The sequence below is a fragment of the Empidonax traillii genome, unplaced genomic scaffold (genome assembly GCF_003031625.1).
Source record: "Empidonax traillii isolate 1590-97213 ecotype Southwest subspecies unplaced genomic scaffold, ASM303162v1 scaffold798:size368312, whole genome shotgun sequence".
NCBI classification, from domain to species: domain Eukaryota; kingdom Metazoa; phylum Chordata; class Aves; order Passeriformes; family Tyrannidae; genus Empidonax; species Empidonax traillii.
The window spans coordinates 112,016-139,454 of record NW_020955991.1 but is presented as its reverse complement, the minus strand read 5'-3'; the positions used below and the strand labels follow the sequence as shown (position 1 = coordinate 139,454).

The 27,439-nt window shown below is 38.3% G+C and overlaps 1 protein-coding gene across 3 annotated transcripts in view; it reads left to right on the top strand.

The window, feature by feature from the left end:
* The window catches only part of CDK19 (cyclin dependent kinase 19), a 112,429-nt gene extending 85,490 nt beyond the window's left edge, over positions 1 to 26,939 (top strand). For all 3 annotated transcript variants that reach the window (XM_027901559.1, XM_027901560.1, XM_027901558.1), the window contains 7 exons: positions 11,378 to 11,521; positions 11,802 to 11,871; positions 13,097 to 13,169; positions 17,158 to 17,255; positions 18,700 to 18,778; positions 22,285 to 22,551; positions 26,194 to 26,939. In XM_027901559.1, coding sequence (XP_027757360.1) covers positions 11,378 to 11,521; positions 11,802 to 11,871; positions 13,097 to 13,169; positions 17,158 to 17,255; positions 18,700 to 18,778; positions 22,285 to 22,551; positions 26,194 to 26,325 — 863 coding nt within the window. In that variant the 3' untranslated portion in view covers positions 26,326 to 26,939. The remainder of the gene's footprint in view (positions 1 to 11,377; positions 11,522 to 11,801; positions 11,872 to 13,096; positions 13,170 to 17,157; positions 17,256 to 18,699; positions 18,779 to 22,284; positions 22,552 to 26,193) is intronic.
* Positions 26,940 to 27,439: the final 500 nt, after the last annotated feature.

The window sequence follows — 27,439 nt, the reverse complement described above, 5'->3', positions numbered from 1 at the left end:
GGTGAGAAATATTTTTCTTTGAATTTGTTAGTTTCCTGAACTGTGAGTGTTTATAATGTAAACCCTACTTGTTAATGAAGTTTCATATACATCTGCTACACAGTTACAAGTAACTAACTTACCAGATGAATGTAAATTGGGAAAATGGTGTTGTAGAAGCCAAAGGTCACTCTCTATTCCAGTACTAAATTCATTGTAGCCTGTGGATTTTTTCTGTATTTTCAGCACCATGATTTAGAAACAAAATCCGTTTCTTTATGGTCGTCAGATCCCAATACTCTAGCAAAGAAGTAAAACCTGCAAATAAAAGTAACCTGAAGAAGCTTCAGGTGAAACTAAGTAACTGTGAAAATGTAAAATACTTGATATCGTGGAATTGTTAATAAAATTACTGAACAACTAGAAAGTCTCTAGCACAACAGAAAATGCCCTTATGCTCAAAGTACTGAATAAACAAGGTTGAAATAAGTGCAAAGGTACAGCACTGCTTTTGTGTACGGGCAAAGTTTTCTGCACTTTAAGGAAACAAAATTACTGTGGTAAAACGAAGGAAAAAGTAAGCTGGCTTTCAGCTTGAAATGAGACATTAGATAGGTTTTTTTTACTCTGGGAACATCAGGTTAGAAAAAACATTTTAGTAGGTAAAGCAAGTAAAAATTCTTTTTCATCATAGGTTTTTAAGAAAGCATGTGGTAGTCTGTGATATGATTCATTCTGGGGCATCTTGTAGCATATCAAGAAAATAACGTAATTAAGACCTGTTTGTATCAAGTTGCAGCTTGTATAGTTATCAGTGCTATCAAATGAGCATGTATCCTACCTGTCTTTACCACTTGCCTTAATTAAAGCAATAGTATATTTGATAAATGGCATCAGGTGATTTATATAGTATTTTAGATTATTTGGATTTTGTTAACTAAAGAGTTCTTTAGAGTGATCATTCAACCACCCATTAAGCAAGGCTAAAACACTGTCCAAAAAAGGATGGGATTATTTATTGTGAAAAAATAAATCTGGAAACCCGAGAAATCTCTATTGTTTAGTTACCTTTCCACACTTGTCCAAATTATAAATCAGCAGGAATGTCAGCAGAAATGGCCATGTGGCAACTGCATTTACCAGGCTGAACAAAGTTGAGGTGTGGAGAAACTGTAACTCAAAGCCCTGTCACCTCGTTCTATTTCCAGACTAACATGTGGTTATGGAAGCTGGAAACGTGTAAAAGGTATAAGCAGACATCAAAATGCCTTTGAAACCAAATGTCACAGGAAAATATTTGGTGTATCAGAGGGAATGATTTTATAATGAATGCTGGGATCTGTCAGAGTTTCAACAACTCCATTTGACTTCATGCAGGAAAAAAAAATGTGAGGGATATATTTGGGGTGCATTATGTAAGATTTAGGGTGGAAATACGTGCATATGTGTTCCATATATTTCCTATGCAGTGAGTTCCACACATTCCGAGTGCATCAGATGTCCTTACTGTGCGTGCACAGATTGTTGGCATGCTGGCCAGGCTGTGGGGCCTCTGGAAATCTTGGATTGATGCCTAAAGCTCTTCTGGTCTCATGTTCTGGGAGGGTTGGGAGGAAAAACGAAGACCTATTCTGGGAAGTTTGGTAAACCAGAAATTACGAATGGGTCCAAGAAAGAGAAAACTCTTCAGGAAAAATGTACAGGGGCGTTTCCCACCTGTGGTCCGTGGAGCCATAGGAGCAGGACTGCTTTTAAACATATATGAGAGATAATTAAGAAGAACAAATCTACAGTCAATCAGCATCTGTTTGCTGCATAGGGATCCAAATTCCTGCTTATGAGAGGTTTTGATTTGAGGGAAGGGGTTGTGGAAAAGCTAGAAAAGAAAAGTTAAGTAGAGGTTTGGAAAATACTCATTTATGCATGCTGAAAAGAAAAACTGAGACAACATCAGAAAGGGAGCCTTGTTCATGCCCTGGGCAATGTTATATGACATGAGAAATAATTGGATTCAGATGATATTTTGTGGTAAACTTGTTTTGGCATGTGGTAAACTTCCTTAATTTTGGTTATCAAAGTTGTTCTCATGCTTTTTCTGAAAGGCAAAATATTTTAATACCAAGGATTAATTGTTGCTCTCTTATCTAGTTATTGCAGGTGCTGGATGATTTACTGCTGTTTTTTCCTCTTGTTCTCTAAAATACTAAAAAATCTCTGAAATACTCTACAGGTTTCTTTTTAAAAAAAGGAAAAAAAAGGAAAAAAAACAAACAGCATTTGCTGTGCTCCACTACATTATAGTCATCTAGGAAATATAAAGTTATATAAAGGATTATTAGATCACCTAATTAGAAACTTTTTTATAGCTCTGTTAATATGCATTTTGGGAAGCTTGAGATGCTGACAGCAACAGGATTGTACATTACCTGTGGTTCCTGCCTTCTAACTGATCTATTACTCTTTGCTTCTGAAATATGTTATGTCTGGAAATTAGTCAAGCTGGTGGCCCTTGTCAACTCTGAAGAGCGTGAGAGGTGTGTACTGTTTTAATAGTCAGGAGAACAGTGCAGTGGGTCAGACTTGTCTCTGGTGTTGTAAAACCAATGGAGGTGTTCTAACATGGGGCAGACAGTAAAGTTTCATCTCTTAGGAACAGTAAGCTGGATCTCAAGAGACATGGATTTAAATACTGATTCAGTCCCAAATGTTGTGTGTTGTTTGCCACATTTCATTTATTCCATCCACTGTGTTATTTTCTATAAACTGGGGACACTACTTAATGGTATTGTCCTGATGATAGTCAATTAAGGATAATAAGGAGCTCTAGTACAAGTGTGTTGTAAAGTATTTTTGTTAACTCAATGAATGGAATGGATTAATTTTTCTGAGAATGTGGGGTATCACTTAACTTGAGAAATATACATGTTCTGGACATTGGGGGGAAAAAAAAAGGAAGAAAAGGAAAACAAAACTGCTGGATCCTCAATCTCAGCTAGAATCTGCTAACTGTCCTGATTTAGATTGCTCTGTAAATTAACCTGTACACTTCTACCTGGGGTCACCCAATACTTTTCTGTATTCTCTTGTTAGTCCCATAGACACCAAGGGTCATCAATGATTTGTGAGCCAAAAATCCTCCCTGCTGGTCATAGTCTTAGTTCTGTGTCTTTTTTCCTTGTAATTTTTTTTCCCTCAGAGTATCAGCTTTGTGTTCTTCCCAACTGTTACAACCACAGGGCCTCATATGAGCAAGCTTTTCCTTCCCTAGTATCTCACCAACTTTGCCCTTTACCAGGCAGATGAGCTTTGCAGCAGCAGCACTGATTCTCTGATCTCCCCAAGAAACCTATGCCATGAAATCAGTTAATAAAAAGGTTTAGGGAAGTGTAAGACAGGAGTTTTTCTTTCAATGTCTGTCATAGCCCAAAGCAAATAGTGGATCCTAATTTGGAAACGGAACATGAATGATAACATAAGAAAGCAAGATTCCGAATTTGGAGAAGATTAGGAGATGCATTTTGCCCACTTTACTTCATACTTAGTTCCCTAATTTCTCATACATCATGACTCAAATGTCACTTGGGATATATTGTGATTCTTTGGGATATACTGCAAATACACTGTTCATTTTATGTATGAGCAGGTGAATGGTTTGATTCAGAGCTGAATGTGCAACTCGGAGACCTTTGATTTGTTTTATTTTTTAAGTTTTCCTTTACAAAGCAATGAGCTGAAGGCTGATTTCATTTTCTTAAGTGAACCATTTAAATATACAAAAGTTCGTCTGTTGTGACACCTGGTACCATAAACATTTTAACCTAACTAAATGGTACAGTAATGAAGGCTTAAATTTGCTCTATTTACTACCATATCTGAAAAGTTTGTTCACAAGAGTTGATTTTGGATGAAAACCAAGTACCTCCTATCATAACAAGATGCATACTTCTGGTGCAGAGGAGTTGTTTTAGCCGATCCATCAGTTTGATCTTCAAGCATAATTATTTCAGCAATATCAACTGAAATTTTCAACATTACAGCACTGATGGAGTAGAATGACTTGTTCTCAGGACAGATGTGATTGCTTCACAAGTCGACTTCTTGTCAATAGCTGTGAATGACAGCAGAATTACTCTTCACACCAGTTTATTTCGTGGCTTATCCAATGGAGTTGCTTGTAATTATGTTGGAGTTATTGTCAATGCCTTATTAGAAATAGCTGCAAGGCTGAAAACCTTAGTAACAGAAATGTTATGATATTGTAAAGTAAAGCAGTTTATTTGGAAGGACGAATAAACTTCTCTGATTGCGCTAAGAGGCAAGCTCTAAAAGGATATCTAAGAATGCACAGTCTTGTGCATTCCTCTCTGTTGACTGCAGTAAGGTAGGGATCAAAAGCTGTAATAACTCCCAGAAAAGATTGTCATAGCTCGTGAATTGGAGCAGGCCAAGAAAATATTCTTTGCAGATGTTTCTTGGTATAATTCAATTTAGCAGATAGCAGGCCTTTTGCCCACCTTATGTAAGTTCTAAAGGTGTTGACATATTGGATTTAGTAAAAAGTTGTAATAGATAAAAACACAAGCTAAGTAGGAGCACACAATAAATTACAAACTCCCTGTCCCTCTTCATTTAACATGGAGTTAACTTCCAGAGATCTTCGCTGTGTACAGAAAAGCTAGGTTATTAAAATATTCTGCATTTAATTCAAAGAAAAAGAGTGTGTTTCTCTTTCTAAGAATGTTTATTGCTTTTTCTCATTTGCTACCATCAATAATTTTTTTTTTCATATGATTCTGTGAAATGCAGAGCTGTGGATGTTCCCTGAAAAGCTTTGTAAATACTATTTTACCAAACGGGCTAATCTTGCCTGTTTCTAATACTTTCATCATTACAGGAGGAAATAATAACAATTTCTGTATTAGACCTGCCTAATACTTTGCAGTATAAGAGAGACTCGTAACCTGTGCAATGGGAAACTTTCCTACTTCCTTTACTTGCTGTAGTTGTTTGATATTTGGTAGGGGGAAGTAGCCCCGAGGCTACAAAGCTGCCTTTTCTGTCACCCATTACATTCCTTGTGTTTTTGATGGGTTGTCACTGAAAGGACATTTGTCTTTTTATTTTTGTGTCTGGGAAAGGCTTTTGGACTTGCCAGGGAACCTCTTGAACCCTCTGTGGTATAAGCAGTGTTGTTACAGAAACAAAAGTAGCAGTATGTTCTTAACTGTGTCTTAGAGATACTGGAGTTGGCCATCTCTGACACACCTGAAGACTTAGGATTAGGGAAAAAACAAGGCTGTAACACACTTTCCATGCCAGAACTAAGCGCTTATCCCACTGACCTAATTCCTTGCCCTGAAATGACATCACCTGAGGTTGGAGACCACCCTAGTTTCTGGAAGAACTGACAGAAGAGTAGAAAGAAGAACATCACTCTGTTCTACATTCATGCAACCATCACTCTATGCTCTCAAGGATGTTAGCTGCTCTACTGCTAGATAATGTAGTAGATGAGCTGTAGTTTGTATAGTAGTAGTCTCAGAGACACAAATGAAGAGTTAAAGAATTGCTGATGAAAATGTAGTATATAGGATTTGGGGGTGGCAATGGGAGGAGTATTTGGGAAGACAGTAAGTGAAAAGCCTTACAAAAGCAATATAATGTTGATAAAGGCTTAGTTCTCAAGCTGCTGATGTTGGTAAAAGTTGAATTCTTGTGCTCTGTGGTACAACTGTTGATTGCAGCTTCCCTGTTTTGATGGTTCCTGTCTTCTTCAGTACGCTGACTGCACACGTTAAATACAAGGTTTCATACAGAACTGTAAACCTGGAATTTTCAAATTCTTGGGTGTGAAGTTCTGTATACAAAAAATTTAAGTTCTTTTACAAGATTCCTCTGTTTGAAATCATATTTCTGCTGCATGAGAGGACTGCTTAGGGCCTCTGGTTTTATTGCCACTCCCTGTATTACATCTGTTGTACTTGTGTTGTCAAGCTTAGCACAGTAATTTAAGTGTAACATTGCAAGCTAGATAATGTGTCTACTGCACAGCGTAAGTCTGAAATCATCTGATCCAGGATCTTCATTGAATGATAATATGCTGAGGAATAGAAATTTAAGTGGGAAAATAAAATATTTTGACAACCTAAGATACCTTTTTTAAAAGGGAACCCTGGTGCACTGAACCACTGTAGAAAATTACAGTTGATTTAAGTGAACTAGGAATTTTGTCCAAAAGAGAGGCTTTAAAATTTTGAAGGTTGTATTAATTGAAATTAATTAAATTGTTAGCACAAACATGAGAAGAGGGCAGCTTAGTTTAAAAGGCTAGGATTAAGGCATACAGGTAAAAAAGTGAGGATAATGGCTTTCTTTATTAATTTGAATTAATATGAGTTTGCAGTTAAAAGTTTTGAATTATCTTGACTTTATATCGTGGCACAGGAGATAACGTGCTTTTGAAATAGAATATTGTTCTTAGATATGTGTTTGGCTGGCTGTGAGCACCCCTCAGATTACTGAGAGGTATTGTTTCTGCCTGCAGTACAGAGTACAGTCATCTTTATGGCTTTACAATATAAGTTAATCTTCAGTCGAGTTCTGTTGAGATGCTGTTTGTTAAAGATCAGCAAACATTGCCAAACTTACCAATGAGTGACAGCAAATTTCTGACCTGTAGCCCACTGACACCATTTTTTACTTCCCCTTGAAAAACCTGCCACCTGTAAATGTTTGACCCCTTTTGCAGTTCTCCATGGAAGGTGTCACATTTAAAAGCCTAGTAACCACTTCTTCCTCGACATTCTGTTTTGCTGACTGAAGTTTCAGTGAAGCATACAAAATTTGGGACCTTTGTACAAAAGAGAAGATCTTTCCCTTGTGTCTATGTGTGATAGCAACAAGTATGTAACAGGTTTGTTCTGTTCGCCATACCAGACTAAAGAAATCCCTCTTTAAAGATATATTGTTTTATTAAATCTGATTTCTAAGTATTTAAAAACAGTGTCAAGATTGATAAACTCATTTTCTACAGTATGTCTGTGCTCCTAGATCATTGTGTTTAAAGAGTCCAGGTAAGTCTAGAGTCTGCTGCCGTGCTCAGAAGAAGAGATGCAAGATGTGTTTTTGCAGAAGTTATACCTTTTCATTACACCAGTTGATGGTTATTTGAAAAAATTAGACACATTCGCCTGCACAGCCACCTTTCAGGTTTCCAGTCTGTTGGTGTATTTGTTGTCCTTGCCATGATTTGAAGGTTTTGGTGAATCTTACATAAATGTTGTAGCTCTTATACGTGACCTGACAGCCTTGTTTGGGCTAAAGCCTTGCTAACTAGCGTTTGGATACCCTGGTTATTGCATTAGCCCTTGGTGGGTATAGAGAAGCTCTATTCTGCTGTCCTTCTGCTCTTCACTTCCTTCACCAGCGTTTGGATGTGTCCTAGAGCCTAGACTTGCTCCTAAACCAAGCCTCACTAATGATGAATTCCTCAGATGAATTTCAGCTAAATAGATGCTTTCCAAGTCTTTACTTACTTTCTTTAACAGAATTTTATTAAAGAATTATACGAGACTAAGAGCTTGTTTATATATTTCTTTTCTTGCATATGGTTAAGAATCATAACATGTTTAATCTTGAATTTTGTCCTGTGTTCAGTGAAACATTTTGGCTAATATGCATGGGGAAAGGCGTTTCATTTTGAGAGTCAGAGCTATTGCTCAGTAAATTGTCTCATTGTCTTAAATGATCATAGAATTCTTAAAGAATGTTTCCAAGATACTGGAAAAAATACAGAAATGAGATTATTGGGCTGTAAAAGGGAAAGACTACTTGAGCATTTGTCTGGTTAATAATCCCTACCATTAAAACAGCTGTGTCACCATCCTCTTGTACTTGTACCTTGGCTGCTGTGCTAACATAGAGTGGGACGTGCAGGATTTTCTCAGCTGACCTACAAAGCTATTAGAGTCACAAATTTTAAAACTGGGACGTAGACAGTCGTACAAATATTGTAATAATCTGTGCATGCAGGTATATATATATATATATATAAAGTCTGTTTACCAAGCACAAGTGGCCACCTTTAAAAGACTATTTTTGTTCTTTTTATAAAATTACACAGTACTTGAAAAGATATTTCACTGGAGAATAGGACTAAATAGAACCTGAGCAAGCTGTTTGGTTAGAAGTCGCTCCCACTCCTCTTCCCAGAGCCAGGGAGCAAAACTGGCTTGCACTCAGGTTCAGTGTAAACTTGGGGAAAATGGGCAGTCTGTAAGTCTTGGAGGGGTGAACCCCAACAAAACAACATACCTCAACAAGCAGTAAAAACCTTTTACCACAGATTAATCCTGAAGTCTGGTGACAGTAGAAGAGACTGTAGGAAACAGAACAATCCTTCGAGGAATGATTGTGTTACTCTGCTAAATTTATTAGGATCCTCCCAAGACATCAGATGGAAAACCACTTAGTACACATTGCAACTTTGTAGGACCTGTGTGTCCCAGTTTTCAGTGGGTCAGGGACATAACAAATGAATCCTGTCTGTAGTTTTAGCTTTGGCTTCGGAGCAATGAGACAACTCACCCTCTTGCTCATTAGTAGAGGGCGGAGCAGTGAACCACTTATTGCATAATTTTTCTGCTTATTTTGGTACTTGATTTTTAAAAGAACTTTTATTTATAATTGAATTGTTATATAGCAATATGAGAAGTTCCTCTTGTGCTAGAAGCAGATGATGTGCATTAAACTAATAATACACTGTATTTGAAAAATACTACTTGTGTGTTTTAAGTTTTGCCCTGTCCATGCTCTCTTCTGAAGGGTAGTATTTCTTACTTGGAAAAGATTTAGAATAGATGTAATAATAATTAAAATTTATTTTAGGGCCCTCAAGTTGAAAACATGTAATGGCACTGGGTAGGGAATTTTTTCCATAGTTAGAGCTGAAGTTTGTCTTTGTTTGACTAATATGAACAGTGTAGGAGATAAATACCTATTAAGGCTGCTTGCATTTATGAAGCTTGTAAACTTGACGGAATTTAATGAGGCATTCCTGCTAGAAAAAAAATGCCATGTGTGGTAAATTATTACTGTAAATTATGAATGTTTTTTTTTTAAAAAAAAGGGGGATTAGCCAAACTTGGCAGAAAATTATTAACTGTGAGAATGTTTTCCCAATAATGCCATCCCACAGAAAATTATAACACCAGCTTGGGATTTGCCAGTGCTTAGTCAGATGTTACATCCAGTTGGTACAATGTCTGCCTTTCTGAATTCTCAAAGGGTTTAAAATGTACTCTCTGTAACAATCGGTGGGTCAGGAAGTGGGAATGTGTTTCCATGGTGGCTCTGCTCTCACACAGTTCAGATGATGAAGGAGAAACAGTTTTGAAGTTTGCTTTGTCTCATCAGGGAGATTTCCCCATTCAGCTTTGCTGTCAATGAGAATACTAGATTTTACTTTTTTATTTCTTTAAAAGGAAAAGGTCAGTCTGGGTAGAGCAGTAATGAATAGAATAATGAGCAGTGGTCCAGCCTCTCCCTCACTGTGTGATGGACGGTGAGTACTGCAGAGAGCCAAAAAACCCAAGAGAGCTGCAATTCCTTTGGCCTCCAGATAAGCCATTACCAGGAGAATTTTCTCTTTAGTTTGAAAATGAGCAAATAGATGCTGTTAAATGAAGATTCTGTTCTTCAAATAATAAGTAGTTTTCATTCTGGAGTAGATAATTTATGCCTACTACCCAGGCAGCAATTGTGATTAATATGCTGCATTAGCTGCTTGAGCAGATAAAATCTCAACAGCTAAAGATCTTGTTTTCATGCAGATAAGGCTAACAGGAAAATGAAAGGAAGATAAGACCTCAAGAATGTGATGTAATGCACAGAGCAAGTTATACCCTGTCAGAACTGTAAAGTCTGAATGAAATGTTACCAGACTTTACTGTAAAGGAAGTAGGAAGAAAGGGTTATATATTAGGACACCCCAAGCTCCACACCTGTAACATGATGGAAATGGAACTGACCGTTTTGGCAAAGAGTGTTATGGCTTATTTCTTCATTGCTTGCATAAAGAGAGCTTTTTCTTCAGGACACCCTGTGTCTCAGGCAGCATAGGCCAAAGAACACCATTGGCAGCAAATAGGGTTTTGAGTCTGATTAGTGGCAACAAACAATAGACTTCTCTTGGTGTTTTCTTTAGTCTGAATCCAATAAAACAAAAACTCCAGTGAAATAATTTTTATCTCTTCAACCTATACATTAATTTTTTTTAATTTGTGCCATTACATTTGAAAAAATAAAAAAAATTTCTCAGTCATCTAATTTAACCTCAATAACTATGTAAGTCTCCACAGTGTTGTATTCAGCAATCTATGCTCATTATTCATCTGATCTGAACATCTTTTTCCAAAGTTATATCCCAGACACATATTCGTTGGTGTAGCAAATACTTTTTTTTTTTTTTTTTTAGGCCAGTAACCACGTTCTGCTCACTGACAAATTCACACTTTCATTTTAAGATGCATAAAAAAGCATTTGAGCCATACGGAACGCTAAGATGGGTGGTGATTAGCAATAACTAAAGTGAATACATGTAATCTAGAAAATTATTCTCTTGTAAATGAGTGTTCTTGTCCACAATAAATTTAATCTAAAAAAAGCATGTTAATGAAATACAGGGGTTTTTTTGTTGTTGTTGTTTCAGTAAAACACCGGCATATAGAGTCAAAGAATCATTAAGGTTGAAAAAGACCTCTGAGATCATCAAGTCCAACTGTCAAATATTGTGCTTTTGTTTTATGTGCATGAGATGTAGATGAGGAAATTAAAGTATTGTTGCAGTGGGATTCTGTTGTCAAGCAGTATTTCTTTTTTTTAAAGTTTGGCAATCACTATTCTACTCTTGATTAAAATTAGGATCTTGTGTCTCCATTGTGGCTGGCTTGCACCATTTGATTAAACATATGAGTCGTTAATGTTTTCCTTCTTAGTGTTTATTTGGTGGTCAGTTATCTGTTTCAAATTGTTCTGAAATATGTGGTAGAACTATTATTTCAATGTATCTTTATGGGATATTTATAATTTGATTTTGATGGTCAGTTGAATGCCCTTGAAGCGCTGTATAATCAGCAAATATTGTGTAGGTTTCTGCCATAACTGTGAAATACATGAAGGGCTGGACTGCCAGTGTATGACTTGTATTTGGAAACTCTTTTCATTGAAAAAAACCCCCACAACCTCCAGATTTTACCCTTTTTTCAATGTATTATAATAATGCATTATTTTTAAAGTACTGTATATAATTTTACTGTGAAGGTTGAGAAGTTGTGCAGAAACAAAAACCAGAGAGATTGAGTACAGTAAATTTGCATGAATTATCCTCCTTCTTTCGTAGATATTTGGGCAATTGGCTGCATATTTGCTGAACTGTTGACTTCAGAACCTATATTTCACTGTCGCCAGGAGGACATCAAAACAAGTAATCCTTTTCATCACGATCAGCTAGACCGCATTTTCAGTGTAATGGGATTCCCTGCAGGTAATTTATTTTCATTATAGCATCAGATGTAATGCTACTGAGTTGGTTTTTTTTGGTTTTGATTTGTTGGGGTTTTTTTCTAAAGGAAATGAATAGTTGTTTGTATAGGTACAAAGAATCTGACAGTTTGATGGATTTGGAAATGCTGACAATTATGGAACAATAGCACTGGCCAACAAACAGGAAGTCAAACAACCGCTGTAGTTATTTCTTCTCATGTATTACTTGACCTACACATTCAGAATTGTAAATGCCTTTTTTTTTTTCCTCCCTACCAAAGATAAAGACTGGGAAGACATAAGGAAGATGCCAGAATATCCAACTCTTCAGAAAGATTTTAGGAGAACAACGTAAGTGATGATAATACACCATCAGTTCACTGAATGTAGCAGAGGCAGAAATCAACTCCTACGCTCTGACTTTTTGGGGAGGGGATGTTGGAGCATTTGGATTCTAACACTGTGACAGCTGTCCTGTTTGAACTAGCTGGTTTGCTTGAATGGTGTTCTTTTCCACAGCTGCTTGTTAAAAACATTAGCTGAGTGACCTCCTCATTTCTCTGGAAGGGTGTTGTCATAACTGTCATTTAATCTATGGCAGGCACAGACAAATAAGCTTGCTTAACCCACTTACTTTCCATGTTGAAGATGACTTCACTCATTTTGTGTGAGAAGGAATAGGGAAGCACTGGTACTTTTGAAGCACTGGTACTTTTGACAAGCAGATATGCAGAGACAGCAATGCAGTGGACAGAAATTTCTATGGAAGGTAATATGTTCAATAAGTTGTGATTCAAAGCCTGTCTGGGATCTGAGAATTTTCCACTTTTGCTGTTTTCTGGTGCTTTGGCTAAATTAGTCACGTGGTGGTGATAGATCAGAACTTGTAAGGAGTCAAACAGACTGTTGTAAGGCAGAGGACATGGATTCAGAAGCTTTGGATTCTGGTTCCAGTTCTGCCATGGGTTCATTACACTGTCTTTAGACAAGACATGAAGTTTATCTGCGCATGAAGCTTCTTTCTTTTGAAAATGGCTATAGATAACCTCTGGAGCTGTAAATTCAAGGCAAGCCACAGGTAATGAGTATTTGGGGATCTTTGAACTTGGGAGCTGTAAGGACTGTATGATTTGCTGCAGGCTGGGATCGGGAAGACATAGTGGTAACCTTAACTGCTGTGCCAAATGGTAACTGGAAACAACTTAATAGCTTAGATGTTGAGCTGTGACGAAGGGCTGAACACTTTCTGTGGCAGAGTTGCTTTAGAAAGCTATAGTATAAACTTCAAGTTATGTCTCTCTGTTATATGTCCATATCAACAGTTTATCCGTATGCTATAAAAGTTGTGTGTTTCATGGAAATAATCTTTGCAAAGTTGATACCAGTCTTGTTGGTGAAAAGCACACTTTTATGTGTGCCACTGCTAGATAAATATCTCACAATATCTTCTGATAGCAGTTCTTTTTATAGCTTACTTAGTAAGAGCTGGTAAATGTTTTTGTGATCATTTGATAGAGTTCCATGTTTTTAAAGCAGTATTATTTCAGACATGTCTTTCTTTAACTGTGTTTTTCAGATATGCCAATAGTAGCCTCATAAAATACATGGAGAAACACAAAGTCAAGCCTGACAGCAAAGTTTTTCTTTTGGTAGGTGCAATTTCAAAATTGCTGTGATGACAGGAATGAAATGCATTTCTAATGGTAATATCTGTGTCTGTTCTTCTGTCTCATGCTAATGAACACTAATGTTAAAGAAAGCTATTTACCACTAACTGGCCATTTTTGAGATGTGTTTCCTTCATGTACTTTTATGCTGAGGTGTGCTTAAACTGCTGGTAGTGAAGATCCGAGAGTCTTCTGTAATTAAGATCTGAAAGGCACTTACCTTTAGGTCTGTTGTGCAAATAGGAGAGTGAGTATAGTATGTGTCTTGATTCTTATTGTCCCAGAGGGCTAGAGAGCTTCCAGAAGCGAAATAGTTTTGTGAAGAAAGGGAAGAGGAAAGGAGAAATTTATTTTCTGTAGTAATTTGTTTTTCTTTTTCTTCCCTCTGACAATAGTCTACCATTGTTGCATGTGCAATTCCAAACAAAATCCATAAACATATATATGCTGGTTACCTAGTTGAGTCATCCAGTGTAGGCCAGTGGATCATTCCTGGATGCCTCTGTGATGACTTAGTGCTGTCTAAATTTAGGCATGAAGTTCAAAGTGACTTTGCTAGTACTGTGAGTAGGGAGCCTCTGCAATAAGGCTTAGTGCAGCTTGAGTTCCCGTGGTCTGTTTTCAGTTACAGATTCAGCATACCAGTCATCTCTCTAGGTCCTGGCAAAGATTTGCTCTTTGACTTGTTAGTAGCTGCTGGATGATGACACAAATAGCTGTGGAAACAGAGTAGGTTAATCCCAAGTGGGTGGAAGGGAAGCATTCCCATAAGAAGTGTGAAACTTGAATTAAAATGAATTAAAACTTCTTAAACTGAACTTACTGAGTACACATTGGAATCACCTAGAGGATAAGTCTAACTGAAAAGATGACATTAATTAGCACCTGAATTTCCATGTTTTCCTAGTAAAGGTGGAAGCCACCAGAAAAGCTGGTGTAAAGGCAGAGAAGCAAATGAGTTACTGTCAGCATACATGGCTATTTCATCAAGATTGTGAAGACAAAGTTGAGGGTCATCTTGAGTGGGTAGGCTGCTTTTCCAGGAGGAAATATTAACCAGATCTCTAAAGAACAAAAAACTAACCAAATTTTGCTGTTCTTTCTGAACATCATGAAGAAGACTTAGTTCACTAATCAAGGTAGTTTCTGTTAGATTTTTCTCACAGTTCATAATCAGGGATGAATAAGGGTAGTTTAATGATCAGCCACAGAGATGGAGGCTGATCTCAAATAGACCAGTCTCCCAGAGATCTGCCCAGGAATATGGGCAGCCTTCTTGATACCTCACTGCTGTGAAATAAGTTCATGCACCTAAAAATTACCATAGCCATACTACAGGAAAAGAAGCTCAGTTCCTACCTTATCCTGTGAAAGGTCCTACAGCAAATCTTAAAGGAGAGGTGTGCGTTGCTCTCCCATATCAAGAGATGAGAAATATGTCTGCTACTGAGTTTGGAGGTACATGTATTTTGAAGCAGGCTCCCTAAAACTCCTTGTTCGTATCCAAGGCAGTTATTTTTTGAGGCAAGCTCCATCTTGCAAGGTGACCTCAGAAGGCATCTGATTTGTAACAGTCATTGATCAAGACCTTGAGCTAATGAGTACGGAAAGTGTGGTGCTTGGAGAACAGATGGCATCGAGTAGACCAGTGCAGGATAGCAAGTGACTCTTGACAAAGAGAATATTATGCCATTCTGCAGATTGACATTGAATGATAGTATCTACATGAAGGGCAGAATGTTTTCTATTCAGGAAGAGGCATCTGTTCCTGCTGCCCTGGAAGAGTTACAAGCGTAGTATTTATAGCTGTCATGTCAGGCCAGGGGAGCCCAAGAGTGAGCAATTTTGAGACCTGCTGAGCAGTAAGACTTTTCATGAAGTCTAATCTCATGGGTTTGCTATGTTGTGTTAGCAACTGCTACCCTGAAAACAAATTGCCTCCAGACGTTTTTTATTCATTTTCCCAGAAGCTTCAGATAACCAGACTTTCCAAAAGAAAGTTGGTTCCCGGTGGCATCACTGATAGGCAGGTTATCTCACTTGCAGTGATGTTACATGTGGTATCACTTGCAATGCGCAAACTGATAGTATCCTTGGGGTGAAGGGTGAATGCTGACAGAAAGAGCAGATCATTAAAAGGTCCAAGATATCTTTAGGTCTTCTACTGCAGTACATTAGCCTTATGTTTGAGTGACAAAAAGTACAGGTCATTTTGGAGGCAGTTTGTGATGATGGTGTTACATGGCAGAAAACTGGATGAGCTTTCTCTTGAGTAGTACTGCAGCAAGCAGGTCTGAGGAAGGCATCCGAGGGGCAGAGCTGATGCCCTGTACTCTTCTGTCAAGGATGGCATCTGGTACCAAAGACCAGGAGTGGCCTTGTACAGAATATGCAGTCACTGTGGAGGAACTGGGGAGAAGAAATGTGTCAGAAACTGCTATAACTGACAAAAATTTTGCATGTAGGAAGAGGTGGTGATTTGAAGTAAAGACAGTGGGAGTCCCCAGGTTGTGGTATATATTGTGTGAGGTCACTGTATAGAGAACCAACAGCACATTAGAAGTTCAATTTGTTAAGGTGCATGGGAAACATTGGGTTAAGGGTTATCTGACCACACAAAAATACCGTAGATAAATGTCTCAGGTGAACTCTCCAAGTGTGTGCAGTGCAGGACTATCTTGAGGTGTATCTCTAGGCAAACAACAGAAATAATTTCAGGAGCTGATTGGAAATGAACTGATAAATGGAGAGACAGCCCAGATAGCTCTGTTGTGTTGTCAATCTGCTGAGCTCCATGGCCCATAAGGTATGTGAATAAGGATAGGTGTGAAGAATTTAATAATAAGGATAGGTACAAAGAATTTAATAGGCTTCATCTACCAAGTAGAGTTAACTATAACTATTGAGAAAGAAAATACAGGGAATCATCTTTCTTGAGGAGGGTGGGTACTCTTACCAAGGCTGCTTATTATAGCAAATATATAGAATGTAGAATTGTATATCAGATTTTTAATTTATTGGAAGAAAAAGCTCCAAATACCCATGCCAAAGTCACATTATTTTGCTGAATATCCAGGCAGCTTTTGTTGGAGGACTGAAAGACATTTTGAACTAAAATGCCCTTTGCAGAAGGAATTTTACTTTTACTGTTGACATGAATTAAGAGAGTATTGTATGAGAGCAGGATACTGTATAATGTAATTTGAGCACCCAAATTTCCTACTGTGAGTTTATCAGAATGTGATAAATAAGTAACTCTTTAAAATGGTGCGATATCCCTATAATTGCTGTTTACACTATTAATATAGTGTAATTCTCTTTTATAGCCTGCTGCAGTCAAAAGCATTCTAACTAATAGATTTAGGCTTATTTTCCTCCTAGCAAGGAAGAAAGGTTACTAGGAAGGGTCTGCTCCCCCTCTTTCTTGTTTCAGTACCAATTGGAGTGGGTTTGGGGAGCTGCATGACTATCGGAGTGCTCTGACTCTGGAATTTGGCCAGTGCAAGAAATGAAGATTTATTGTTTCCGTCCCTAAAGTGATATGAAGAGTCCTGGTCACGTTCAGTCTGTTCTGACACTTCATTTTGTGTCAGCTGTACAGAACAGTATAACAGCTATACATGGGCCACAACAAATAGCCATTATTTATAAATTATGCTTTATGAACCTGTAATAGCTGAATTTAGTGTTACTTTAGCACAGTGATTTAGCCGTAGCAATTAATATTGCCTAATACACCTAACCATTTCTTACATGAGAAGTACTTCACAGCCTTTGTACTTCACAGTACTTTGATGGATGTGCTAATATTATAGTTCTTGGGAGCTTCACTGGACAAGCAATGCTAACTTAGGCTTGTCTGGACAAACCAGAAATAATTTAGTAATCCACAATCCAAGACGTAAAAGTTATAGTTTGAAAAATAGTAGTTTGATGAACTTTTTGCTATTTTTAATATTATACTTTACAGCTTCAGAAGCTTCTTACTATGGACCCTACAAAGAGAATTACCTCAGAGCAGGCTTTGCAGGACCCCTACTTTCAAGAGGATCCTCTGCCTACATCAGAGTATGTATTCCCTCATCTGTGCACATCTTCTTTCTACAATATGCTAATGCCTGAAATGACATGACATCTGAAACTTTCAGATATCTACCTGTGTCCACAAGAAGTAGTAGCTCAGATGTGCTCACAGAAACTACACTAGTAGTACTGAAATGTCTGTATCTACTGGTGCCAGAACTAAATGGTCATGAAAAATAACTGAGTACCACAGTAGTTGTGTAATTCTGAGCACACTACCAAAGCTAGTATTCACAGAATTAATCTGTGCCCTCTTCTGTTCTGCCTTACACAGCCTCACAGAGCCCTGTCTTCCACTGACTGGTTTGATTGTGCCCCTCCCTAGGATTAGACCAATTCTCTGACCTACAGCCCCTTCCTGTGCCCTCTTGCACAGGGTAACAGTATGAGAAGAGTGAAGAGATAAATGGCTACCTCAAATTCCACAAATCCCTTGTTCAAAAGGCTTGAGAGTACAGAGTTTATGTCTCTCTATATTTTATTGTCATGAAAAGTTCAAATTATATATTCATTTCCAACTGGCAGACTTACAGTTTCTCTTCCCAGTTTTTAGAAGCATGGTGGTGCATGGCATTATGTTCTGTAGGAACTGGATGCAGAGAGACTTCTACTTTTACTTTCATTATTTCCTCAGCTTGCAAGCAACACTAAATGGAGGGAACAGTCACTAGAGTGCAAAAGGAACCTAGCTGAGACTAGTTGGGGGTTTTTAGATTTCTTTTTCTCGTTTACACCATTTAAAAAATCGTATCACATTGATTGTACTCTGAACATTGGCACAGAAATCTAAGAAATTGATACTGAGCAAGATCTACCACTAATTTTCTTTTTAAAGTTTATCTCATGCTATCCCAGGTAGAGCTATAGCTCCTCACAGATTACAGGATAACATTGTGATAAAGTCTCTGCCATAAACATTAAGGAGTGTTCCAAATTCCATTGGCCAGTGGAACTTGAAAACTATCTTCTTTTTCCCCTAAACAAGACCTGAGAAGCTTATTGAAAGTAACTCTGCAGTTGTGATTGGCAAATATTTAAGCCTGCTGTAAACCAAGGCAGGCTTGTAAGACACTAATATTCTTTGGATCTTTATTCAGTGAGCCATGCATGTTCTAGCTGGGTGTTGTGGAACCTCTGACACTGTGTTTGTTCTTTTTACCATCTGGATCAAAAGTGGTCGTTCTGGCATTCAGGCATGTTCAACCATGCCATGATTTCTCAATGATGGCCTGCTGCCAACAGCAGAGAGATCTGACAGTTATGATCAGCACCCATCTTGGGTGCTCACGCTGCCACTCACTTTTGGAAACAGGACACTTGAAATACAAGAAATTTAGTTATGTTATATGCACTTGTTTTTAACATGGTGTAAGTAAATGTATGCCATATGTACATATCTGTGGAGTGTTTACTGTTTACTGTGTTTCAGTGTGTTTGCTGGCTGTCAGATTCCATATCCTAAAAGAGAATTCCTCAATGAAGATGAACCTGAAGAGAAAGGGGATAAGGTATAAAAAAATCCTTTTTTCTTTAAAAAACCACACTTTTAAATATGCAATAAGAAAGCATCGTGGTGCTACCAAGTGAAAACTAATGGAACATGAAGAGTTAACAAAAAATATGTTTCCAAGGTAACGCTCAGCTCTCTTAAAACTGCTTCTCAGAAATATGAAAAGTATCAGATGACTTTGGGGTGTCTCAGGTGGTATTACCAGCATGGTTTGCCCTGACCTGTGGGAAAATGAGCTGTATGGGCTGTTCTGTCAACAATAGCCTGCTTTCAGCTGCTGTCATTCCAAGAGGACCTTGCTACTTCCTCCAGCATTGCATGATGAAAATACATTGTGAGCACATGAAAAGAATGACATTTTCATTGTATGACTGGCATACATCCAACCATTTGAATGTAGATGGCTGTTGGGGTCTCCAGTAAATAGTGGCAGCCTCCTTCTGGCACTACATCAGAACATTTCATCCATCTGCACACAGTTTCCTGATCATGTTTTAAGGGCCCTCAGACAAAGGAGTTATAAGGACTGTGAACTGTTCTGGTAGTGACAATCTGCTCTGAATATTCTCTTTGTCATAGCTCCGTAGACATGGGCGAGAACTTGTTTGTGTGCATAGTAAACTTTGGTGTGTTTGCAGCATGATTTGGTCTGCTTGGTGCGTGTAGCTCAGCTGTGCTACGTGACCACAGTGATTGTCCCATCATGCTGTGAAGGCTGGACAGTGGTGCTGTAGTGTAAAAAACAGCATGTTATTTTCACTTAACAGTGTACAGTGAGACACCAACAGTAATGTATAGCTAAAATAATGTGAAGAGAACAGTCTTGAACTGTAATTATCTGAAGACTGTGTGAGAAGGACTGTTTCAGATTGTTGATGACAGTCACGTATTTATACACACTCCAAATTAAACTTTTTTCAGACCATTTAGGTAATGTAAGTCACACATTACTCTTTGAATGTGTTCCCACAGTGTAGACAATGTGGAGTTAAAGGATATTCTGGAAGTTGAATGTGTACCATGTTTTGTTGCTTTATGATGTTATTGTAAATGAAAGGTTTTATTTTTTTTTTATACTGGTTTGTTTCTGCTTTGTTTTAAAACCATAAACATCTGTATAGTCCTTCAGAAACCTGGAGAAGTTCTCCGTGTTTGTTTATTTGGAACTTGAATCTGAATTGAATAACATTTAACATTCTTCTTTGAATAACATCCATTCTTCAAAATGCATAATCGTTAGTCCCCAAAGATAAAATGAGGGTTTCTAACACAAAGGGAAACTATTCTCATTCAAATTCTGTTAGGCAAGTTTCTGCTGGGTTGGTTTGTAGGTAGAACCGAAATTTCATTTTGGTAGTTTGTGCCTGAAAGGGAACAGGTGGCAATATGTTCTTAACTGTAGAACCTTTTATAAGTTTATTCATTTAGGAGCTACCATGAACCAGACTGACCCAAGGACAACGTCTTTGCTAGTATAAGCCATTTTTGTGCAATAAAGTGGTGCACCTAGACCCCAGCTGGAGTCTGACAGAGCAGTCTCTACCCAGGCAGTAGCAGTAGTAGCTCCACAGAAGAGCTCAGGCTAATCAAGTAAATTTTGTGCTAAAATCCAAAGCGTGGAACTTGGGACCTCAACAAACTCTTGTCTTTAATTATGAGTGCTCCTGCAATATTTGTTTACACATAACAGAATTGCAGTTTTTCAGCTCACACAGTAGCAACCACCTCAACTTGCATTCAAACACCCCTATGAAAACACAAATTATGGAATTCTAGCACAAATACTGCCTTAGTTATTGGTTTTTGTGCAAGTGAAGCTCAAACCATTATGAAAAGATTAATTGCTTCTTAATAGATTTTTTTACAAGCTAGTTTGATTAACTTTTTAAATTATTGAAGTCTAAATTTCACAGGATACAGAATCTGACTGAGATGGGATTTGAGGACTACAGGCAGGAGGATACATTATTAGTTTTGCTAAATGTGAAATGGATTTGCAAGCCACCTTGACGTCCTTGAAGAGGCAAGGCTTCTTTTTAATCTTAAAGAAGTACACCATTGCAAATTTCATCTGAATATATCTTGGGAGACCACTGTGATGAATGGCATAGATACAGATCTTTTATGTCCTTTATCTGAGGTAATTAAATGCATCTTGATGATTAGGGCATCAATTTTCTCCTAGTGGCAACTGGTTGTCATGATTTCTGGGAAACTAATAAAGTGAGGGTTTTATAAAAGGCTACCATGCTTTGATCTTTATATTAGCAGATACTCTAGGAAAAAAAAATACTATCCTGGAATGTTCCCTGCAGTATGCTAGGGGAAGGGTTATAAGGCTTTTCAATTCAAACCATGTCAGTTGTAGGTTTTTTCTACGATAACCAATTGACATATCTCATTTGGAGTGAAATTGCTTTTCTTTGCAATTTTCTTATGTGTTTTAGTGCTCTGACAGAGGAGCCATCCTGGGGCTCAAAAGCAGATGAATGGGTGGTCTTTCCCAGAACTGTCTAACCATGGAGGGCAGGGTTGCACTTTCTGACCTTCTTTCCACTTCCCTAATACTCTTTTAAGTCTGTAGCCCTCTGAAGCCTGAAGAGTGCAATATCTTTTGCTCTTGTGTTCTCCTTCTTAACCTTTTTTCTCCCTTTTGTGGCACTTTTTTCCGTCTCTCTTCCTGCGAGGTCCCAGTGTCATCTTAATTATCTGGCTTCCCTCCCTTTGCTAGTCTTCTCCTGCCCTTACCAAATTCTTCTCCAGCTGTTTCCTCCTCTTTTGTCTTCAAGTACTTATCTCTGGTTAATTTTCACTTTTCTGCTATTTTAGTAAGATTTTCTGACCCTATACCTGGTGCACCATAGTGGACCCTATTCCCACTATAGCACTCTTCGCAAGGTGCTTGAAAGCACAGGAGTCCAAAACAGTAATGAAACCTGTTTCTGGTTTTGCCACAGAATTTCCTTGCAACCTAGAAGAAATTATACAGTTTCTCTGGTCTCAATTTGCTTACCTTTCTGGCAGTAATGCTTCTTTGGGTTGTTATGATGTGAAAGTTTGAAAAATGGTTTTGATTCTGAGTGAACAAGGCTGTTGAAGCTCTTAAAATAATTTGCTGTGGTTCACCATGTCTGCCACTGAGCACTAGTGAAATTTTGGAAGTTTTGATTTAGTTCATTAGACGATTACTGGTTTATAAATGGTTCCTTCTGTCCTCCTCTCTGAGCACTTGGCTAGCTGCAGGAGACACTAGGCTGTCCTTCCAGTTTAAGTCCAGCTCTCTTTGTTAAAGAAGAAAACCAGTCACAAGTGGGATACCCCCACAAGGTGTGCAGGAGTGTACTGGGAACAAACCAGTTCTCAGTACACCAGTCAGCCTTGCTGTATTTTCCCTTGGAGCAGCCAAGCCTGCCTTCTTCTCGGTGACACTGAGGTTGGCAACTTCATAAAGCTCACAAACCCATCTTGGAGCAAGTGACCATGTTGTGTCGCCTCTTCCCTTAGAATCAACAGCAGCAGAATCAGCATCAGCAGCAAACAGCACCTCAGCAGCAGCCGCAGGCAGCGCCGCAGCAGCCGCAGCCGCAGCAGCAGAACAGCACCCAGACCAACGGGACGGCCGGGGGTGCTGGCGCAGGCGGAGGGGGCGCGGGCGCGGGGCTCCAGCACAGCCAGGACTCCAGCCTCAACCAGGTGCCTCCGAACAAGAAACCACGCATAGGGCCTTCAGGCGCTAACTCAGGCGGGCCTGTCATGCCTTCAGATTATCAGGTACCTCTTGAAATTTTGCTACTTCTGATGCTACGGGGCCAAAACGTCGGGTTTTTTTCCCCCTTCCCCACTGCAAGAACGCATCATGTTGTAATGAATTTTTCATGTAACCTGAGCAGGCATGCTGTCATATATTATATTAAAATGTCGGGTTTAAATGAAAAGGTTTTGTTCTGTGATTGGTAATTTTCAATACAATACCAGTTTGAATTGTATCTACTGCACCCTGTAAAGTGTTGAAGACTAGTCCACTCCAGGAAAGAACTTAAAACATTTGCTGAACTTCATGTTAGAGAGTAATGTACTGAAGCCAGTGGATGTAAATGCTGCATTGCATCAAGTTCAGGATACTCAAGTCCTGGCAATATTAAATCCTATGTGAGGAGCAGATCTGAGAAGCAGAAGTAAAGTTAGAACTAAGCTCTCCCATTTCATTCCTTCATCATTTTACCTCATATTATCACATGTATGAAGTGGTTCTGTAGTTTATTCTGGTATCTTTCTAAGTCTACTTTTAATGTTAAAGGAAAAATGCATGGTAACACAGGAATGTCATTTTGGTTCATCTGTATGATTCATGCTGAGGTAGGGCACAAAGACATGCATTGTTTCTAACGGGACCAAAATTTAATAGATTTCATGTCTTCTAGTACAGTAGCATTCATAAGTGAAAGCAGTATCAGTGAATTATTTTTGGTTTGCATATTTGTCTTTGCTTTCTGGCATTATATTTTCCACTGAAAAAGTGACTTTCACTAAGTAGAGAAAGCATTGAACTTACCGGGATCTTCAGTACTTCTGGAACAGTAATGAGTTGAAAGCAGAATAAGAAGAAGGTAGATATTAGAGGTAGAATTTAAACGATGCTAGGGGCTCTGCTACTAGCCTCTGAGAGAATCCCACCTTGGAGAACAGTCTTTTCAGGCTGCTTTAAACTTAAAGTAAGTAACTTTTAAAGCACCGGAGTTGCCTTCACTTAGCCCTCCAGAGCTTCTCCACAGACAATTGATTTCTCAGTGCCAGAGATTTTTCTCCCGTTTCTGTTTGACTCTTTTAATTACAAACGATCATGAAGGCATTGAGGGCAGTTCAAGGGTAAAGACAACTACGTTTCTTTTTTGAAAAGTTCCAGACGGGCTTGAGGCCTGGACAGATCACTGCAGCTGTCTGAATACACAGTATTTATGGCTGGTCTGTTTTGGTCTGTACTTTGAGGACTGGTGTGCTGCATTTTAATGATATCCATTATAGAATTCTTATCCAACTCTCTGAATTGTTGGCAAACTTCCCCCTTACAAGTTGCTATGAGTCTAAATATTTTTTTTCAGATAATTTTTTTTAACCCTCTGTGATGCTTTCCTTCTAAACTTGAACAGCACAGGCATCAAAATCATGATCTGTATGGTTCCTTTGCATCACTCACTAAATTATATGGTTTGATTATCCATTTTTACACTTGCGTTTGGCTTTCTGCCCTTAAATTCTAGCTGTCTTCTGTTCCAGAAAGGAATGTCTGCAATTTGTCCAAGTCTGACTTCGTTAAAAACAAATTCTCTTATGTGGAACGAAAATAAGCATGGGCAAGTTATTGCATTCTTGTAGTCTTATGGCATTAATTTTACTCCAATATATCTTATTCAGAAGTAGGAGGAAGATTCCCTTTGCTTTGAGTTTCATTTAGCTTGTGACTTAAAGTCTCCATTGAAGTTTTCTTGTAGTTCATCAGCCTCAATATATGTTGCTTCCACAAATGACAGTGCAAATTGTACTGAGTGAATTTTACTGAGCATTCCTTTTGTGACCTTGGGTGTTTTGCTTAGCATGGTGAGCTGATGCTTTTCATCCAGAATAAGCTCCTATAAAATCATAGCATTTTTTTTTCCATTAGAAGTTGAAAAAAACTTTCAGAATTTTGAGAAAAATTTCAGGTTTTAGACACTCTGTTAACAACCTAACAAAGCAAGACAAGAATAATCTGGTTATTAACAGCATACATGCTGGTGGGAGACATCTCTTCCAAAGCCAAAGTGCCGAGCTGTTGCCTCCAAAAAACTGACCCTTACAAACGAGTGAAGTTGCTCAGTACAACTATTAGTTACAGTGGTATTATATTGATATACAGAGGTCTCCATTATGGGACTGTTACCTCTCTCTCTCACGTTAGCCTCACTGTGCTTCCCCTTGAAAGCAACGTTCATGTTCCTGTGTTAGAACATAGAAAAAGTTATGTGATCATTTTAGGATTTAGTGTGTTTTACAGTTTATGTAAAATTAAAATTATAAATCCATGTACAGAAACAAAGGGCAGAACTGTTTTAGACTGCCTGAACTTTAGGATCGTGCTCTTTCATCATCCAGCTGAAAAGTTGTTAGGAGGCTTTCGCAGCTTTCCTGGTTGGGGTCCAGTGGTTAGATGAGACCATTGACTGCCTTCCCTGAGCAGATTCTTGGTCTGTGGAAGGTGTGGTGTTCTTACAGACCCAGTGTCTCCATGGGATTTCCACTGAGAAATGGAAACTTCTCCAGGGCCTTTCTGGAACTCATAATGCTGATATTTAATCACAGTGTTACGATCTTAACACTTTTCCTAGATGATTGCTGTTGGCCATGGGCTTGTTGATGGCCCTTGGACAGAGCCAAGTAGAACCACCAATTAGATAGTGAACAAAACTCTATTGAATGACTGCCTGAACCCTTGCTTAACTCGGCTGGAAACAAAACTGTTTTCTGACTGGAAATTTGGGGGGGGGGGGGGGGAATGTGTATGTAGACTCTCATGTGAATTGGGGTGGGGTTTACCTTACTGGAGAGTCTCCTATCCACTGAGCAGTACTTTTCATGCCAAGTGATTTTGTAACTTGCATTATTGGGCAGCTCATTATTAATTCTGGACAGGGAATGGATGTAATAATGAAAGAGCAAATTCATCAGGCTGGAGGTCACAAACAATCCATGAATTTGTCTTACTGAGGTTGAGGTCCACTGAGCTGACATCCCAAACTGTGGAGGGGAAGACAAAAACACTTAGGAAAATGAATGTTAGGTTACCGTACATACCCATGCCCAGCTTTAAGCAGTTATCCTTGCTTCCAGTAGATAAGGCAGCAGGTTGAAAGACTCACCTAAAATGATATTATTTTATCTTAATGAACAATTTTTCCTTTAGATAAATTGAGTAACTCTTAGGTCATGCATTGTCTTTTTCTCAGAAAAAAATAAAATGTTTCTCTGTAACATTTGGTATTACCTATCCTGAGAAGGATATTTATGGCATTAGCAGTTTGATTTTGCATTAATAGCAATTACAGTAATGACAGAAATAATTGTATGAAACAAATCAATTTTGAAAGGGAGTCTGCTCTCCTGTGTCTTGTGTATTTTTCCTTCAGAAAATGGGTGTGTATATGTTGTACTTCTAGGTATCTCCCAATACCTCGTGTATTTTGTATGCTGTGTTAGGGCTGATTGCAGATCAGAATGATTACTTGTTTTATGGGACCCTAAATAGTAGCACTCTTTTGTCAGCTTCTCCAACAATTATGTTTTAATGACCTTCAGAAGGGTTAAAAACTTCCTGAGCTGCATAGTCCTAACAGGCTGGTTTGCATTCCCCTGATCCCTTTCTGTTTTTTTTTCCTGCAGCACTCCAGCTCACGCCTGAGTTACCAAAGCAACATTCAGGGATCTTCTCAGTCCCAGAGTACAATGGGCTATTCCACGTCCTCTCAGCAGAGCTCTCAGTATCACCAATCTCATCAGTCTCACAGGTACTGAGAGGCCTGACAGGCTGCACTCAGAAAGGAATGGACTAAAAGCCAGAAGACTCCAGCAATATGAAGTTCATAATGATGAGAAGACCAAAAATACAAACTATAATGCAGAATTAAAATTCATGATGGCAAAAGGAAAACTTCAGTCACTGAAGACTTCCCTCGCCCCATCCCTTTATTGCCATAAAGGAGATTCTTGTGAAGTTTTCCTTCCTCCCTGCCCTTGCATGTGCTCCATTGTGGTTACTCTAATGAACCCTTCTGATCTGAACCCAGCACTTAATTTCTTTAACCTTTGGAATTTTGAAGGATTCCTGGTGCACCTTCCTTATGCTGTAGTGATTGCCATAAATCTGTCTTTTCAATCTCTTTAATGGGATTTTAAAGTTTGAAAATCTTGAACTCCCAGGCTTTCAAGCTTGTATATAGTTAGTTTTATACTAGGCAAACCAGTTTAGCTATACAGGTATATTGCACCTTTTTAAAGCACTATGTTATTTTCACAGGATATTACTGTTTTGCTCATGGATGTCAAGAACAGCAAAATTTTACTGTTCCAGAGTATTTTACTATTCTGTTTTTATTAGTCTAGTTTTCAGGCAAAGTTAAAAATAAAAAATTTAAAAAATGAATAAAATGAAAAAAGGAAAAAAGAAAAAAACCACCCAAGTCTCTGCAGCGACAAATATGCTTCATGCCACTGGACTGAATGTCAAACAGAAGATTGCTGGTATTTCTTAACTCATTCACATTGAATTCTTGAAATCACAGTGATCATGCTCTGACTAGTTTTAAATTAAGCGTTATTTTAAATGAAACCAGGACAGTCACATAAAATGGAAATGCTTTCAGGATCTGTTAGAACAGAAGAATGGAATGTCTTCCCAGGCTGGACACCAAAAGAGTCAGGAAAATGTATTTACTGCCCTCGAGTCTCAGTAGGAATGTGGATGATGGGCTTGTTTTTCTTTTAAGCAGCTGATTCATGTATGTGAGAGTTCTACAAATTTAGCTTTCTTTCGCATTCCTGAGTCAGTTCTCAAAATTTAAAGGTGACAGAAATACTAAAGACTTGCTAAAACAAATGCATTTAACCATTTTACGTTAGAATTAATAAT